Source organism: Heterodontus francisci, chromosome 17 (assembly GCF_036365525.1).
Source record: "Heterodontus francisci isolate sHetFra1 chromosome 17, sHetFra1.hap1, whole genome shotgun sequence".
Classification (NCBI taxonomy): domain Eukaryota; kingdom Metazoa; phylum Chordata; class Chondrichthyes; order Heterodontiformes; family Heterodontidae; genus Heterodontus; species Heterodontus francisci.
The window spans coordinates 73951344-73968782 of record NC_090387.1 but is presented as its reverse complement, the minus strand read 5'-3'; the positions used below and the strand labels follow the sequence as shown (position 1 = coordinate 73968782).

Sequence of the window (17439 nt, the reverse complement as noted above, 5' to 3'; positions counted from 1 at the left end):
TACAGCAGGATTTTGATCGGTTGGAGACTTGGGCGGAGAAATGGCAGATGGAGTTTAATCCGGACAAATGTGAGGGAATGCATTTTGGAAGGTCTAATACAAGTGGGAGGTATACAGTAAATGGCAGAACCCTTAGGAGTATTGACAGGCAGAGAGATCTGGGCGTACAGGTCCACAGGGCACTCAAAGTGGCAACGCAGGTGGATAAGGTAGTCAAGAAGGCATACAGCATGCTTGCCTTCATCGGTCGGGGCAAAGAGTATAAAAATTGGCAAGTCATGTTGCAGCTGTACAGAACCTTAGTTAGGCCACACTTAGAATATTGCGTGCAATTCTGGTCGCCACACTACCAGAAGGACGTGGAGGCTTTGGAGAGGGCACAGAGGAGGTTTACCAGGATGTTGCCTGGTCTGGAGGGCATTAGCTATGAGGAGAGGTTGGAAAAACTCGGATTGTTTTCACTGGAACGACGGAGGTGGAGGGATGACATGATAGAGGTTTACAAAGTTGAGTGGCATGGACAGAGTGGATAGTCAGAAGCTTTTTCCAAGGGTGGAAGAGTCAGTTACTAGGGGACATAGGTTTAAGGTGCGAGGGGCAAAGTTTAGAGGGGATGTGCGAGGCAAGTTTTTTTTTTACACAGAGGGTGGTGAGTGCCTGGAACTTGCTGCCAGGGGAGGTGGTGAAAGCAGATACGATAGCGACGTTTAAGAGACATCTTGACAAATACATGAATAAGAAGGGAACAGAGGGATATGGGCCCCGGAAATGCAGAAGGTGTTAGTTTAGGCAGGCATCAAGATCGGCGCAGGCTTGGAGGGCCGAACGGCCTGTTCTTGTGCTGTACTGTTCTTTGTTCTCTATTAGAGTAAGAGTGCAAAAAGCTTACTTAAAGGGGGCAGAATTCTTCAAGTGCATTCAGGAGTGCTTTTTGAGCCAGCATGTAGGAGAGTCCAACAAGAGGAGGGAACATTTCGGGGATAGAGACCATAACTCTAAGATTTAAGCTGTTATGGAAAAGGACACGGAAATAAAGTTACTGAATTGGGGGAAGGTAGATTTCAATATGATAAAACAGGATCTTGCCAAAGTGGACTGGGAGCAGCTTCTTGTTGGAAAGTCTGCATCAGACTAGTGGGAGTCTTACAGAAAGGAAATAGTGAGGGTTCAGGTCTAACATGTTCCTGTAAGAGTGAAGGGTCGGACCAACAAACCAAGGGAACCCTGGATGTCAAGGGATATTGAGGATTGGATCAGGAGAAAAAAGGAGGCTGAGAGCAGTTTCAGAGCGCTGAAAACAGTGGAGGCCCTAGGAGTATAGAAAGCGTAGGGGAGTATTTAAGGTAATTAGGAGCGCGAAGAGGGGACATGAAAAATCACCAGCAGACAAGATAAAAGAAAATCCCAAGGTGTTTTATAAGTATGTTAAGGCAAAGGGGATAACTAGGGAAAAAGTGGGGCCCATTAGGGACCAACGTGGCAATCTTTTTGTGTGGAGCTGGAGGACATAGGTGAGGTTTTGAATGATTACTCTTCATCTGTGTTCACTATGGAGAGGGATGATGTAGGTGTAGTGATCAGGGAGGGAGACTGCGAAAAACTTGAAAGGGAGGAAGTATTAGCGGGCTTAAAGGTAGATAAATCCCCAGACCCAGATGAGCTGTATCCCAGGCTGCTATGTGAGGCAATGGAAGAGATAGCAGGGGCTCTGACATAAATTTTCAAATCCTCTCTGGCCACAAGAAAGTACCAGAGGACTGCAAGACAGCAAATGTGGTACCATTATTCAAGAAGGGTAGCAGGGATAGACCAGGTAATTATAGGCCTGTGAGTCTAATGTCAGTGGTAGGGAAATTATTGGAAAAATTTGAGACAGGATTAATCTCCACTTGGAGAAGCAGGGATAGTCAGTATGGCTTTGTCAGGAGGAGATCGTGTCTAACAAATTTGATTGAATTTTTCAAGGAGGTGACGAGATGTGCAGATGAGGGTAAAGCAGTTGATGTAGTCGACATGGACTTCAGTAAGACTTTCTTAACCAATCTCCCACGTGGGACCTTAAGAAAGTAAGAGCCTATGGAATCCAGGGCGATTTGGCAAATTGGATCCAAAATTGGCTTTGTGGCAGGAGGCAGAGGGTGATGGTCGAGAGTTGTGTTTGTGAATGGAGGACTGTGACCAGTGGGGTACCACAGGGATCGGTGCTGGGATCCTTACAGTTTGGAGTATACATTAATAATTTAGATGTGAATATAGCAGGTTTGATCAGTAAGTTCGCAGACATAAAAATGGGCAGTGTCGTAAATCTTCTTTCTTTGGCCTCCTTGTCTCGAGAGACAATGGGTAAGCGCCTGGAGATGGTCAGTGGTTTGTGAAGCAGCACCTGGAGTGGCTATAAAGTCCAATTTTAGAGTGACAGACTCTTCCACAGGTGCTACAGATAAAATTGGTTATCAGGGCTGTTTCACAGTTGGCTCTCCCCTTGCGCTTCAGTCTTTTTACCTGCCAACTGCTAAGTCTCTTCGACGCGCCACACTTTAGCCCTGCCTTTATGGCTGCCCGCCAGCTCTGGCGATCACTGGCAACTGACTCCCATGACTTGTGATCAATGTCACAGGACTCCATGTCGCGTTTGCAGAGGTCTTTAAAGCAGAGACATGGACGGCCGGTGGGTCTGATACCAGTGACGAGCTCGCTGTACAAAGTGTCTTTGGGGATCCTGCCATCTTCCATGCGGCTCACATGGCCAAGCCATCTCAAGCGCCACTGACTCAGTAGGGTGTATATGCTGGGGATGTTGGCCGCCTCGGGGACTTCTGTGTTGGAGATACGGTCCTGCCACCTGATGCCAAGGATTCTCCGGAGGCAGCGAAGATGGAATGAATTGAGACGTCGCTCTTGGCTGACATACGTTGTCCAGGCCTCGCTGCCATAGAGCAAGGTACTGAGGACACAGGCTTGATACACTTGGACTTTTGTGTTCCGTGTCAGTGCGCCATTTTCCCACACTCTCTTGGCCAGTCTGGACATAGCAGTGGAAGCCTTTCCCATGCGCTTGTTGATTTCTGCATCGAGAGACAGGTTACTGGTGATAGTTGAGCCTAGGTAGGTGAACTCTTCAACCACTTCCAGAGCGTGGTCGCCGATATTGGTGGATGGAGCATTTCTCACGTCCTGTCCCATGATGGTTTTCTTGAGGCTGATGGTTAGGCCAAATTCATTGCAGGCAGCCGCAATCCTGTCCATGAGTCTCTGTAGACACTCTTCAGTGTGAGATGTTAATGCAGCATTGTCAGCAAAGAGGAATTCCCTGATGAGGGCTTTCCGTACTTTGGTCTTCACTCTTAGATGGGCAAGGTTGAACAACCTGCCACCTGATCTTGTATGGAGGAAAATTCCTTCTTCTGAAGACTTGAACGCATGTGAGAGCAGCAAGGAGAAGGAGATCCCAAACAGTGTAGCTGCGAGAACACAGCCCTGTTTCATGCCACTCAGGATAGGAAAGGGGTCTGATGAGGCGCCACTATGCTGAATTGTGCCTTTCATATTGTCATGGAGGTGATGATACTTAGTAGCTTTGGTGGACATCCTAGTAGTCTGAAGAGACCAGGTCTGCTGACGAGGTCAAAGGCTTTGGTGAGATCAATGAAAGCAACGGAGAGGGGCATCTGTTGTTCACGGCATTTCCCCTAGAGCTGACGAAGGGATAACAGCATGTCAATGGTGGATCTCTCTGCTCGAAAGCCACACTGTGCCTCAGGGTAGAGGCACTCAGCCAGCTTCTGTAGCCTGTTTAAAGCGAATCAAGCGAAGACTTTCCCCACTATGCCGAGCAGGGAGATTCCACGGTAGTTGGTGCAGTCACCGCAGTCACCCTTGTTCTTATAGAGGGTGATGATATTGGCATCGCGCATGTCCTGTGGTACTGCTCCCTCGTGGATGGTGGATGGAGCATTTCTCACGTCCCGTCCCAAGATGTTCAGTTTTCTTCCAGCGCAGGCAAAGCAGTTCGTACAGTGCTGAAAGTATAGCAGGCTTGGCACTCTTGATGATTTCAGGGGTAATGCCATCCTTCCCAGGGGCATTTCCGCTGGCTAGAGAATCAATGGCATCACTGAGTTCCAATTTTGTTGGCTGTACGTCCAGCTCGTCCATGACTGGCAGAGACTGGGCTGCACTGAGGGCGGTCTCAGTGACAACATTCTCCCTGGAGTACAGTTCTAGGTAGTGCTCCACTCAGCGGTCCATTTGCTTGCGTTGGTCAGTGATTGCATCCCCTGATTTAGATTTGAGGGGGGGGGGGGGGGGGGGGTGATCTTCTTGATGGTTGGCACACAAGTTCTCTTAATGCCATCATACATTCCTGATATTTCCTGTGTCAGAGGCCAGCTGAATATGACTGCATAGGTGTTGCCAGTAGTCATTTGCACAGCGCCTGGCTGTTCTTTGTGCAGCGCTTCTGGCTGTTTTAAGTGCTATGGATGTTAACTCACTGGGGGCTTTCTTGTAGTTCAGCAGTGCAATGCGCTTAGCGGCTATGACAGGTTCCAGCTCTTCAATGTGATATTGAAACCAGTCTGCATTCCGCTTCACACATTTGCCATAGGTGGTCATTGCTGAGTCATAGATGGCGTCTCTGATGTGGGCCCACTTGGAATCTGCATCCCTTGTAGGAGTGTTTTGAAGGGCTTTTTCAAGTGAATTTAGAAACTTATGTAACAGCTGTGGATGAGAAATTTTGCTCGTGTTGATGCGCAGGTGGCCCTTCTGCTTGGAGTGATGCAGCTTCTTTGGTTTGAGTCTAACCTTGCTGCACACCAGGGAGTGGTCGGTGTCGCAGTCCGCACTGTGGAAGCTGCGTGTGTATTGAACACTGTTTTAAAAGAGGCTCGCCTTGTGACTATGAGGTCCAGCTGGTGCCAACGACTTGATCTTGGGTGCCTCCATGAAACCTGGTGACAGGGTTTAGTGTGAAAGAATTGGTTGGTGTTGCAGAGGTTATGATAGGTACACAACTCCAGCAGTCTCTGTCCATCCTCATTCATCCTTCCAATGCCATAGCGCCCAAGGCAAGAAGGCCATGAGTCATGGTCGGCCCCAACCCTGACATTAAAATCCCCCAGCAGGAACAGGTGTTCGGTATTGGGAATGCTACTAATATTCTGGAGTTCCTCGTAGAACTGGTCTTTAGCTTCAGGTGGGGAACAGAGTGTCGGAGCATAGACGCTGAGTAGGTGTACTGGACCAGAGGCGGTGAACAGTTGGATGGACAGTATGCGTTCCGAACCATTTGAGGGTGGCTCTATCATGCTGAGCAAAGGGTTTCTGATGGCAAAGCCCACTCCATGCTGTCTGGGTTCTTCAGGATCCCTACCATGCCAGAAGAAGGTGTAGTCTTGCTCTCTTAGAGATCCGGTCGCAGGGAGGCATGTCTCCTGAAGTGCTGCAATGTCCACATTGAGTCTACTGAGCTCATTGTTAATGATGGCGGTCTTCCGAGAATCCTTGATTTGCGTAAGGTCTTCTGACAGGCCAGGACACACAGTTCTGACGTTCCAGCTTGCAAAACGAAGGGCTGGTACCTTCTTTCCTTTTTTTTTGTCGTGCTGTTTAGTGCGGTGTTACAGTCCACTTATTGGGCAATGACCCTGAGCTCCAAGCACCCATTGAAGCAGGTGGACTGTGGCGGGACAGAACCTTACTGACCGGGTGCTGCCCGGTTTGAGACAGTGAAATGCGATGACCTCTCCCACCGACAAAGGCAACCCATGGCGCCCAATCTCAACGCCAATTGAGCTGGACTTATAACCCGTAACTGCTGCCTTCCATGTTGTTTTGGTCGCTGTGAGGCGACTATGGAGTGGCCTCTCCATGGCGCACGCCTGAGCGGTTGTATGGAGGTTGTGAGTTGCCCAAGTGTCAAAACCCCCCTCTCAGCTTTCCTGGTGGAGTCTAAAGGAGTGCAGAGCACGACATTTGGCACCGGCATGGCTGCAGTGACTGCCGGAATCATGCAAAAGGTGACACATGACCACCTTAGGGGTTCTGCTCCAGATTTTCTATTAGGGTTTACTCCCTTAGCTTTGGTCTCTCCCGAGACGCCCACAAGGCAGTGGGGTTGTTAGGGCCCCTGCTCAGGAGTAGGTGGATGCCGGTGGGGGGAAGGGGGTGCGGTGGGGAGGGGGTGCAAGGGGAAGATGGTTCAGGGGGGGCGGAGGGAAGCTGGGAAGGGGGTTGGGTAGGGGGAGCTGGGAAGGGGGTTCGAGGGAGGGGGGGGAAAAGAGAGCTGGGAAGGGGGTGGGGGGGAGCTGGGAAGGGGGTTCGAGGGGGAGGGGAGCTGGGAAGGGGGAGCGAGGGGAGGGGATGGGGGAAGGGGGTGCAGGTAATAAAACATTTCTTCAGCTCCCACCATTGTCCACTAGTGATCCTCACTCACTCAGAGCAGCCTCCTCCCTGGAGCCCGGCATGGCCGCGCCACCCTTCACGCTCAACACTCTGGACGGAAAACTGAGTTTCCCGCCGGCTCGGGAGCAGCGACCTCGCTCCTTCATCTTTCAGGCGTTCACCAATAAATCCAGCATCGGTATCGTCGAAGGACAGGAAGACCACATGGCTGTGTTCGGGCAGCCCGTCCATCAGAGCAGCGATCGACGACCCCAAGTTCCAAAATCCGTTTTCCAGCGCCCAGAGGTGACCCCAGGGTTTAGGCGGCTCCTCAACTTCTGGGATGGTAGCAAGATCCTGGGAAGGGATGGAATCCAGGATGACAGTAGCACTGCCTGTTGAGGAGAGGCTGCTCGATTTTAGAAATTAAAGCATTACTGTAAATAGTGTCGTAAATAGTGAGGAGGAAAGCCTTGGATTACAAGATGATCTAGAGGGGCGGAGCAGCAGCAGATGGAATTTAATCCTGAGAAGTGTGAGATGTACTTTGGTAGGACGAACAAGACAAGGGAATATACAATGGATGGTAGGACCCTAGGAAGTACAGAGGGTCAGAGGGACCTTGGGGTGCTTGTCCATGGATCACTGAAGGCAGCAGCACAGGTTGATAAGGTGGTTAGGAAGGCATATGGGATACTTGCCTCTATTAGCCGTGGCATAGAATATAAGAGCAGGGAGATAATGATGGAGCTGTATAAAACGCTAGTTAGGCCGCAGCTGGAGTACTGTGTACAGTTCTGATCATCATACTACAGGAAGGATGTGATTGCACTGGAGAGGATGCAGAGGAGATTCACCAGGATGTTGTCTGGGCTGCAGCATTTCAGTTATGAAGAGAGACTGGATAGGCTAGGGTTGTTTTCCTCGGAGCGGAGAAGGCTGAGGGGGACCTGACTGAGGTATACAAAATTGAGGGGCATTGATAGGATAGATGGGAAGGAACTTTTTCCCATAGCGGAGGGCTCAGTAACCAGGGGGCATAGATTTAAGGTAAGGGACAGGAGGTTTAGAGGGGATTTGAGAAAAAATGTTTTCACCCAGAGGGTGGTTGGAATCGAACACACTGCCTGGAGGGGTGGTAGAGGCAGGAACCCTCACAACATTTAAGAAGTATTTAGATGAGCACTTGAAACGCCATTGCATACAAGGCTACGGGCCATGTGCTGGAAAATGGGATTAGATTGTACGGATGCTTGATGGTCGGCGCAGACACGTTGGGCCAAAGGGCCTGTTTCTGTGCTGTAAAACTCTGACTCTATGACAACTTGGATGACCACTTTTCACCTGAAGCAGATCTGATTTTATATTCATTGATCGCTATGATCCTGTGCAGTAAGAAATTAAAATTTTATTGTCACTGGTCAACGTTGTGCTGCTTTGATTTAGTTTTCCTGTATATAGAAGGTAGACAATGGAAGCTACCCCCACTGCCTGTTAAACCTGTGGCAACTTAAGTTCAACTGTTTGCAATCTCTCCATATACTCACTGAAGAAACAAGCTGAACACAATGAGTGAAACGAGATCATATTCCTGTGCAAACTGTTTTGATCGAATCATAGAATAGTACAGCACAGAAGGATGCCATTTTGTCCCAATGAGTCTGTGCCAGCTCTGAGAGCAATCCAATTAATTTCACTCCCTTTCTTTCCCCAACTCCCTGCAATTTTTTTTTCTCAATACTTATTTAATTCCTGAATCCTTGAATAAGAATTTACTCAAGCCGAGTTTCTTTTTAAATTTATCACTGGTAATTCTCTACAGTTGTGGTTTGGCAATCAAGCAAAGCGATCCCTGTTGTTCCCTTTTGTGTACTTACAGAATACAGTCATTTCATTTGTCCATCATCGTAATCCAAATTGTATGAGGAGTTTAGCAGTGTTTGCAGTTACTGAACAACTGTAAAATCTTACCACAACCATTTTAACCAAATGTCTTTTTTGACATTTCATCAAATTGGATCAACAGAAAAAATTCTAACCCACTGCTTTTATCTGCAGATTTGTACATCACATTCTAACAGACAAGGTCCATTTTTGATCTCCAGATAAAGTGGAGGTTAGCTAGGGTGCTTGTCAAAACTGGGGTGGGGAATGGGCCAGACCTGCACCATGTACAGCAATGCCTTGCACCTGCTGACCAGGTTCTGACCCACAACCACTCCCACATTCCCAGTGTCTGCTTTTAGCTATACGCTCCCAGTTCTTACCGCACGCCCCAGCCTCTCCAAACAATTATTTCAGCAATAACCCTCATGATAGTTGGCAGGTCGTAGTCAAGCTCAAAACAGGGATGTAAACACAGACTTAGTTAACACAGAAGGTGGTGAATGGTGGAGCAGACAGATAATGGAAATGGATAGCACAGTCAAATTCAAAAGGGCACTGGAGAAGTATGAGACAATGTGGCATTTTTTTTTCTACTTTGGGATTGGCCAGATATAAAGCTATGGTCTTGCCCAGTCCAATAATTAATTCCTGTGCAACTCCTCCTTTCAATTACATATTAGCAATATCCAAGACTGAATTCCTATTCCATACAAAGTTAGTTGATCCCAGCCCATCCAAAGATATAGGTACAATTAGCCTTCGAAATCCCCTTGGATAGGAAGGGAAACTGAGACAAGGATTCTACTTATGATCATTGCATGGCATAGTGGGTAATAACAGAATAACACTCAGCTGTGTTGACAACCCCTGCATCCCAATCATTGAATAATCCACCAAGATTCACACAATAGTGGCCACCTGGGAAAAGTATCAATACGATCTTAAAATGTTTAAGAGTGAGACAAAATATGGTGGCTTTTCAAAAAAAAAGTAAAATCATCTACACGCCTTGATTTAGATTTTAAACCATGCATTTATCATATATATATCCCTCTGTTTTAAAACACCTGGATTGTTTATGAACAATATCAAATGTGGCAGTTATAATTGTTATGATCACACCAAAACGTGAGGCTTACTACTCCCACAAGAAATATGATTGAGTGACAGAATCATAGAATGTACAGGAGGCCATTTGGGCCACTGTATCCATGTCAACTCTCCAAGAGCAACTCAGCTAGTCCCACCACCCCCCTGCCCTTTCCCCATAGTTCTGCAAATTTCCTGCCCTAAATGTTCCTCTACTACCACGATCCACTTAACCCACCTTATTGCCCAGAACCAGATCCAACAACGTCTCCTGATGTTAGGCCACAGACCTGAAATGTTAACTCTGTTTCTCTCTCCACAGATGCTGCCAGACCTGCTGAGTATTTCCAGCATCTACAATATTTTGCTATTATGCCTCCTTCCTCCTTGAGTTGGAAACATACTGATCTAGAGAATTCTCCTGAACACACTTAAGAAACTCTTCCCCCCCACCCTTTCCACTGTAACTATCGCAGTCTCTATTAGAATAATTGAAGTCCATTATAATTATTCTATAGTTTTTTTGTACCTAATTTCCTTTCAAGTTTTCTCCTCTATAATCTTCCCAACTAGTTGGTGGTGTATAGATACACCCAGTAGTGTAATAGTGCCTCGATTGTTTCTTAACCCCAACCAAATGCATTCTTTCATTGACACCTCTTGGACACCCTCTCTCAGCATCACTGTAATATTCTCTTTCATCAATACGGCCATCCCATCTCCTTTCTCTCCTTCCCTATCTCTCCTAAATGTTACCCAGGATTATTTAGTATCCAGTCCTGCCCTTTTTTAAGCCAGGTCTCCATTCTCACTACATCTTATTCCCTGACGGCTGTCTGCAGCCGCAGCTCAACAAAGTTATTTACCAAGCTTTTTGCATTTACATACATGCACTGTAAACCTAATTTAGACCTTATAGTATTCTCTCTTAATCTGACCCTTTACCATTTTTTGCACAAACAGTTTGTGGACTCCATAGCATTTTCTGAGAGAACACATAGGGCAGCAGTTATTGTCACCTGGTCACTAAGTCAAGCATAAGTGGCTGGTTACTTTTACGATTTGCAGATTAGAAAAACACTATGAATAAGGTCCCTAAATCAGCGTCTTTCATTAGTGTATAATGGGACTGTGCACAAGAATAGTTTCTAAATTAAGTGAAACCAACCACCCGATAAAAGGATTACTGCCCTCAGGAAGGGGAAATCGTCCTGGCCCCGCACATGCGCAGTCCCATTAACTCGGCCCGGTTAGAAACAAATAGAGGCTCTTTGGCCCCTCGCACGCTCCTGCAGCGCTCGCCAAACACGATCCTGAAGCCCCGTGGTGTACCACGACTGCTTGGTGTGGGGGTTACCTGCGAGTCCCTGACCTCCACCACCACATTCTCACTGCTCCAACGAGCTGCCATATCACGAACGGAGCCAGCAACCAACAACAATCTGCGTCATTACGCTATACGTAACGTGCTCGACGTCAGCTGTTACCCAAGATGCCTCATGCACACCGGGCCTTCCGAGTAAGCAGAGGCCTGTTAGTCAGTTAATGGTCTGTTAGTAGGTTCTGAAGCCCTTATTTTATTTTAATTGTGGTTTAGTAGTATGGTATTGATTCATATTGTTAAACAGCGACAGTGTAGGAATACGTTAAAATATTAGTCTTCAGTTAAACGTGTTTCATGCCAAATATGTATTTATTTTCCTCTACATATTTTCCATCGAAAAGTCATATGCAACACCAAAGGGAGATAGAACAATGTTGGCTTAGCTGGTGTAACCATGCTCATTTACATACATTTCTTCTTTGGCCTCCTTATCTCGAGAGACAATGGATAAGCGCCTGGAGGTGGTCAGTGGTTTGTGAAGCAGCGCCTGGAGTGGCTATAAAGGCCAATTCTAGAGTGACAGGCTCTTACACAGGTGCTGCAGAGAAATTTGTTTGTCGGGGCTGTTGCACAGTTGGCTCTCGCCTTGCGCTTCAGTCTTTTTACCTGCCAACTGCTAAGTCTCTTCCACTCGCCACACTTTATCCCTGCCTTTATGGCAGCCCGCCAGCTCTGGCGATCACTGGCAACTGACTCCCATGACTTGTGATCCATGTCACAGGACTTCATGTCACGTTTGCAGATGTCTTTAAAGCGGAGACATGGACGGCCAGTGGGTCTGATACCAGTGACGAGCTCGCTGTACAATGTGTCCTTGGGGATCCTGCCATCTTCCATGCAACTCACATGGCCAAGCCATCTCAAGCACCGCTGGCTCAGTAGGGTGTATATGCACTGCCTGAAAATGCTCTGGTCCTGAAAAGCTAATTTTGTATTTGTGGAATGTCAAATTTTTCCATAATGATAAAAAAAAATCCTCATTTCCTATTTTTAAAAAATTTCTTTTTTAAAAGTTTGTTTATTTTTATTTCCAATCATAATTTATTTTGCAATCTAACAATTTAAATTAAAAGCGAAGGGATTCAATGGTCTTAACAAAGATAGATCTTTGTGGCGTGTTTTTCCCCTTTCCCAATGGCAGTTTAATTATTGTGTCAAGACAAGGGGATGTCTTGGTGTGCAGCAGTATTGATGACAGCAAGCAGGTAAGCAGCCAATAACATAGAAGTATGCACACAGTATGCAAAGAAGTTAAGACCATTGAATCCCTTCGCTTTTAATTTAAATTGTTAGATTGCAAAATAAATTATGATTGGAAATAAAGATAAACAAACTTTTAAAAAAGAAATTTTTTTTTATAGAAAATGAGGATTTTTTTTATCATTATGGAAAAATTTGACATTCCACAAATACAAAATTAGCTTTTCAGGACCAGAGCATTTTCAGGCAGTGCATTCCAGATTGTATCAACTCACTACGTAAAATAAATTCTCCACAGATCACTAGATCTTTGTGGGCAGCTATTTTCAAGATCAGAGGTGAGTTCCCTTGCTTTGCCACTGACCGTAAAATCCGGGCCAGTAATTACTCCAATGTTTTCATGTACTCCTTAACATTTAATCTGAGTTTATTGTGATGACTGGCAAGAAGATTTTGGCTAATTTATTCGGTGGTTTGCAACATTGTGATTCTTGGCTTGGCTTCTTTAACTGTTAGCATAATTTCACCTGGTTAATTTTATTTAAAATAAGAAACAATTTGAGTATCTAACTAACTTTAAACCTTCTCCCTGATGTCCCTTTCATGTCTCTCCTTGGCCCTCACATCTATAATGGCATCATTGTCATTGTTGTCCTCCTCCTCACCTGCTTCATAGTCATCCTAATCTGAGGAGAACTGGTGTTCTTCCACCTGCAGAATGTTGTCATGTCTAATCGCAAGGTTGTGCAAGGCACAGCAGATAATAATTATTCATGACACCCTCTGTGGTCCATACTGAACATCCCCTCCAGACCAGTCAAGGCAGTGGAAGTATATTTTCAGCATGCTAACGGTATGTTCAATGATGGCTGCAGTGGATGCATGAGCAGCATTGTACCTCTCTTCAGCAGTGCTTTGGGGATGCCGCACTGGTGTCATCAACCATGTACAAAGTGGGTAGCCCTTGTCACCCAGGATCCAGCTGTCCACTTTGCCTGATTCATCAAAAACTCTTGGCTGCTGTAAGTTCCTCAAAACGTATGAGTCATGACAGCTGCCTGGGAAATGTGCAAAACCTGCATTATTCTTCTCCTGTTGTCGCAAACTAGTTGTATGTTTAAAGAGTGGAAGCCTTTGCAATTCACAAATGCAGCATGCAGATCCCAGGGAGTTCTTATGACCACATGAGTGCAGTTGATCACCCCTTGCACTCTAGGGAGGCCAGCAATGGCGCCAAAGGCTGCAGACCTTGCTGCCTGGCTGTCCTCTCGACAGGTAAGAAGATGAAATCATTGGCTTGGTGAAAAATGGCATTGGTCACCTCTTTGATACACCAATGGGTCGCAGACTGTGATATGCCACATATGTCACCTTGCATAACGATAGTAATGGGAGTCTGAACAGGGGGAGGGATGGCATGAATAAATTGATTATGACACTGTACACGGTAATGGGAGAAGCTCAATGGTAATGGATGGAAGGGTTACGGTTACATTGGGTGGGACAAGGGTGATGGGTTTAGGCTGGAAAGTTGCAGGAGGTGGTTGGTAGGTGGGGAGACTTGCCCTGAATTCTACACACACCATTTTCTCCAACGATAATGCAAACGACATGGCCACATGGTTGATCCCTGGAAGGTTATGCTTGCAAATAAATTGTATGCAGCAGTAACCTTGAGGGAAATTGGCATGGGATTCCCACCAAAACTGAGTGGCTGCAGGTTATGCCACAGGATCTTACAAATTTCTGTGACCATTTCACATGACATCCTTAGGCGCCTCTGGCATTGCATCTATGACATTTGAAAGTAATTTGTCTTTGTGGTGAGGATGCAATGATGTGCCAGTGCCCATCTTCGATAATGCCGTTCCTGCATGTTATCATTCGGAGCATCCTTACCTTCTGCCTGTTGCTGGTGTTCAAGCATCATGCACTGAGGGAAAAGAGCCCTTCTTAGTCACTGCCTGTCTCCCTGAGGGGAAGGAGCACCTGTAGGGAGGTCCAGGTTCGTCGTCCCCCTCTCCCTTAGACTCTGCTGCATGAAGCCCACGGCAACAGCGATGGAGTGCAGATCAGATCGCATATGGCTCGAGTGCTCAACCCAACTCACCATGGAGCTTGCTAAACTCTCGACTGAAGAAACCATATGCTCATATGCCTGGAACATGGCAGACGTCATGGCTTGCGTGGACTCCTCCATGGCACGTGCAAAGCCACGCAAGCCCTCAGGCAACTCCAACATATTTTCCACATGGCTTTGCTGCACATCCAGCAGATTTCTTGTAACAACAAACAGAGGATCATCATGAGTGTGGGGCTGAGCAGAGGCCTGGCCCCAGCAGTCCTCCAATTTTCAGGGACCCAGTGGGCACATGCTCCCTCAGCTGCTGGGACATGTTTGAGTCGTGCACACCAGATTGTGACCCAGATTCTAATCTTAAACCCCCCACAGTTAATGTGAACTCTGCGCTGGCAGAGGTGGAAGAAGAGGCAGGTGATGATGCACTCTTTGAGGTATTGGCTTCATCTTCCTCCCCAGAGGCGGAGTCTTGGGCCTCACAGCATTCAGAGACTCAAGTGCTGGCACCTGCAGTGGAGACACAAACAGAGGCACATAAAGCATCAGTTCAGACACTTTCCTTTGCTGTGCACATATGGCTGCAAGACTGAAGATGACATTTCATCCGTCCGCCTGAGGATCCTGCCTCACCATCTGCGATTGCCCTGCCTTCCTCCTCTCTCGCAATTTCTGCAGCCTCCTCTTCAGCTAGTGTCAGGACTCTGATGTCTGGTTCACCTCCATCTGTCTTTGCCTGCTTGCGCTGGTTGTGGATACATTTATCCTGCACGAGATAGTGCAGATTGAATGACATGCCAAAAGATGAATCACAACTATTGTAAACATGCATCGACATCACTCATTCAGGACTGGCATTCGCACAACACATCCAAGTACGTCAACAATGTGCACAAAGCTGACAATTGCCAATCAGTATGTGCATGACACCAAGGCTGCTCACGCAATCCACTGCATGCCTTGTCTGCCCTCTATCTGAAACAGATGGAGCCAGGGAGAAAAGCAATAAAACAGCCTTGCCTCGACTACTTACCATCGCCGATCTAATACACATTGATACCCTTGCGACACTGCACCTAGGTTCTGTGTGTCACTCCACAGTTCAAGACCTCCTCTGCTACTTCCATTCAGGCCGCCTTCGTCAGGCAGGAGGGTCTTCGAACTCCATCTGCAGGGAAAAGGACCTTCCGCCTTTCCCTGATGGCCTGGAGGAGAACCTGCAGGGAGGCATCACTGAAGTGGGGGCAGGACACGGCCGGCTGCCTGACATTTCCTTTGCTGTTGCTGCAGAGAAAAATAAATGACGTGAGGTTGGTGCTGGATTACAAAAATTAATGCAGAGACGACAGGACAGGACGGATCCTTGAGGCTGCAAGCACAGAATGCTTTATATCCATGGCGATCATAATGCTTGGCCTAGTGACAGCGGGTTCCACCAGTGAAAGGCCGTCTCCCATGCCCGTTGCCACATGGTTTAGTTACACATATAATCACGTGTGAAACAGGAAAAATGGTGGAAGTGGAAATTATGCCAACTTCCAGTCCTGCTGTCGGGAACACCGTGGGACTCAAAATCCTGACCTGCCTGTCAGTGACAGTTAACTGTTAACCAGCTGCAGGTGATTGCTTGAATAGGGGCAAGTTTCTGTGAGCAGGAAACTGTGTGAGAACTTGTAACTTGGGTGTGGCTCAAAAGGTGTATAAAAATAAATAGTACCTGCTATTGCCCAGAGTAGAGCACGGCTACCTGACCAGACCCGATAACGTGTCAGGTTCGGGTCGGGTCTCTCTTCCGGGTCCGGCATTCTGGCTCGGGTCGGGTCGGACACAGTACTGCCTTTTGGTCAGGGAGGGAAAAGCTTCCAGATTTGAACAGCCAGGACGTCAAGGCGGGAAACGTGCATCTGGACTCCGCACTAGTCTGCAGTGAGCAATTCCATCCAAAATAGAGCACAACCTCTTTAATATAATCAACTTCATTCCGGTGGTCGGGTCGGGTCAGGTCAGGCGCGGGAAAAAAAATCAAAGGATTCGAGCTGGGTTGGGCTTGGGTCGGATGTGGTTCTGTCGGGCTCGGGTCGGGTTTCAATTGCAGACTCAAGCAGGCCTTTAGCCCAGAGTGCATTGTAAACAGAGTGTAAAACTTGGGAATTGGATGAGAGTGGGAATTTGTTGTAGAGGGTGTTAGTGGGAATGAATCTGAAAGAATCGCTCGACGCTCGGGTCTGCTCCAAACGTCAAACAGTTTATTGGATCACGCCGGCGGGGAGCAGGTCACTGGGCAATCCAGATTCCTCTCTACCGAACAAAGGAAAATCATCAATACTTGTACAATTTCAAACAGTTACCCAGCCCATCCTGGCTGGACAGGGTCCAATCATAGTGATTATAAATTATATACATTGATCAGTAGAACCAATGAAATGGGTTACTAGACATTGGGGGACTGCGTGGTCAGCTCATGCTCTTGGACAGCTAGGGGTTACGCATGCGTACATGATGTCTTCCAGATCCCCTGCTTCACCGCCCTTGGGCCTTATGTATACATAACATCTTATCTTAACCCTGTTACAGACGGGTGACTTTGTCAGCATTCCATCTTTGTCGACATTTCATAAGGGCATCGGCTAGAGGCCACGATTAGACTCTGCTGAATTTATGTGACTCATCCCTTGTAAAGAATGTGGTCAAGTTAGCTGGGTCCCATGATGCCTTGCAAACATTTCATTGCTAGCTAGAATTATATGTTATTGGTTATTCACATAGTATTTATTGCAGGTGCCTCTGCCCTGGGAATACACTTCAACAGAGGGGGAAGGAGGTGCTGCTTTTTGCCTCTAATATTTGTAGTTGTTTGTGTAAGCTGCAGGCAGTATTTAAAATTTTTGTCCAGTCTTTTAGTGCTTAGTGCAAGTTAGTGTGTGGAAAAAGAAAAAAAACCTTACAAGAAACTAAAAAGTAGATATAAATAATTTAGACTAAGATATGGCAGAGCATGTTGTCTGTCTGGACTGCAGTACGTGGGAGTTTGTGGACAGCGAGACTCTCCCAAGCGACTACATTTGCAGTAGATGCCTGTTCTCAAATCTCTCCAGCTCACGGTCATTGAGCTGTAGTGCATTCGATTCCTTGATGCACAAGGGATAGGAGAAGTATCTGAACAGTTTGCTCCAGAACTCTGTCACACCTCCTAGAGAGGTGCAGGATCAGAATAGAGTTAACTGATAGTGTAAAGGGAACCCAAGTGAGATAGAGAATGAGGATCTGCAGAAATTGATCTTATCCAACAGGTGCAAAGTACTTACTATCTGTGAGGATATGGATAAAGACTGTTGGACAGTCAGCCAGAATGTGGACCATGAGTCGGAGGCTGTCGAAAGGGCAGAGGGGGAGGAGGAGGGGAAGCATAATATGGTAG

General features: G+C 46.9%; 2 protein-coding genes across 5 annotated transcripts in view; one reads left to right on the top strand and one right to left on the bottom strand.

Annotated features, from left to right (window-relative positions):
- wdr59 (WD repeat domain 59) overlaps positions 1-10810 on the bottom strand; it is a 115369-nt gene extending 104559 nt beyond the window's left edge. For all 4 annotated transcript variants that reach the window (XM_068049673.1, XM_068049674.1, XM_068049675.1 and 1 more), the window contains exon 1: positions 10718-10810. In XM_068049673.1, the coding sequence (XP_067905774.1) occupies positions 10718-10771 (54 nt within the window). In that variant the 5' untranslated portion in view covers positions 10772-10810. The remainder of the gene's footprint in view (positions 1-10717) is intronic.
- The window catches only part of LOC137379060 (mixed lineage kinase domain-like protein), a 76856-nt gene continuing 70224 nt past the window's right edge, over positions 10808-17439 (top strand). The window contains exon 1 of the mRNA XM_068049678.1: positions 10808-10879. The gene's annotated coding sequence lies outside the window, so the exon portion shown is untranslated. The remainder of the gene's footprint in view (positions 10880-17439) is intronic.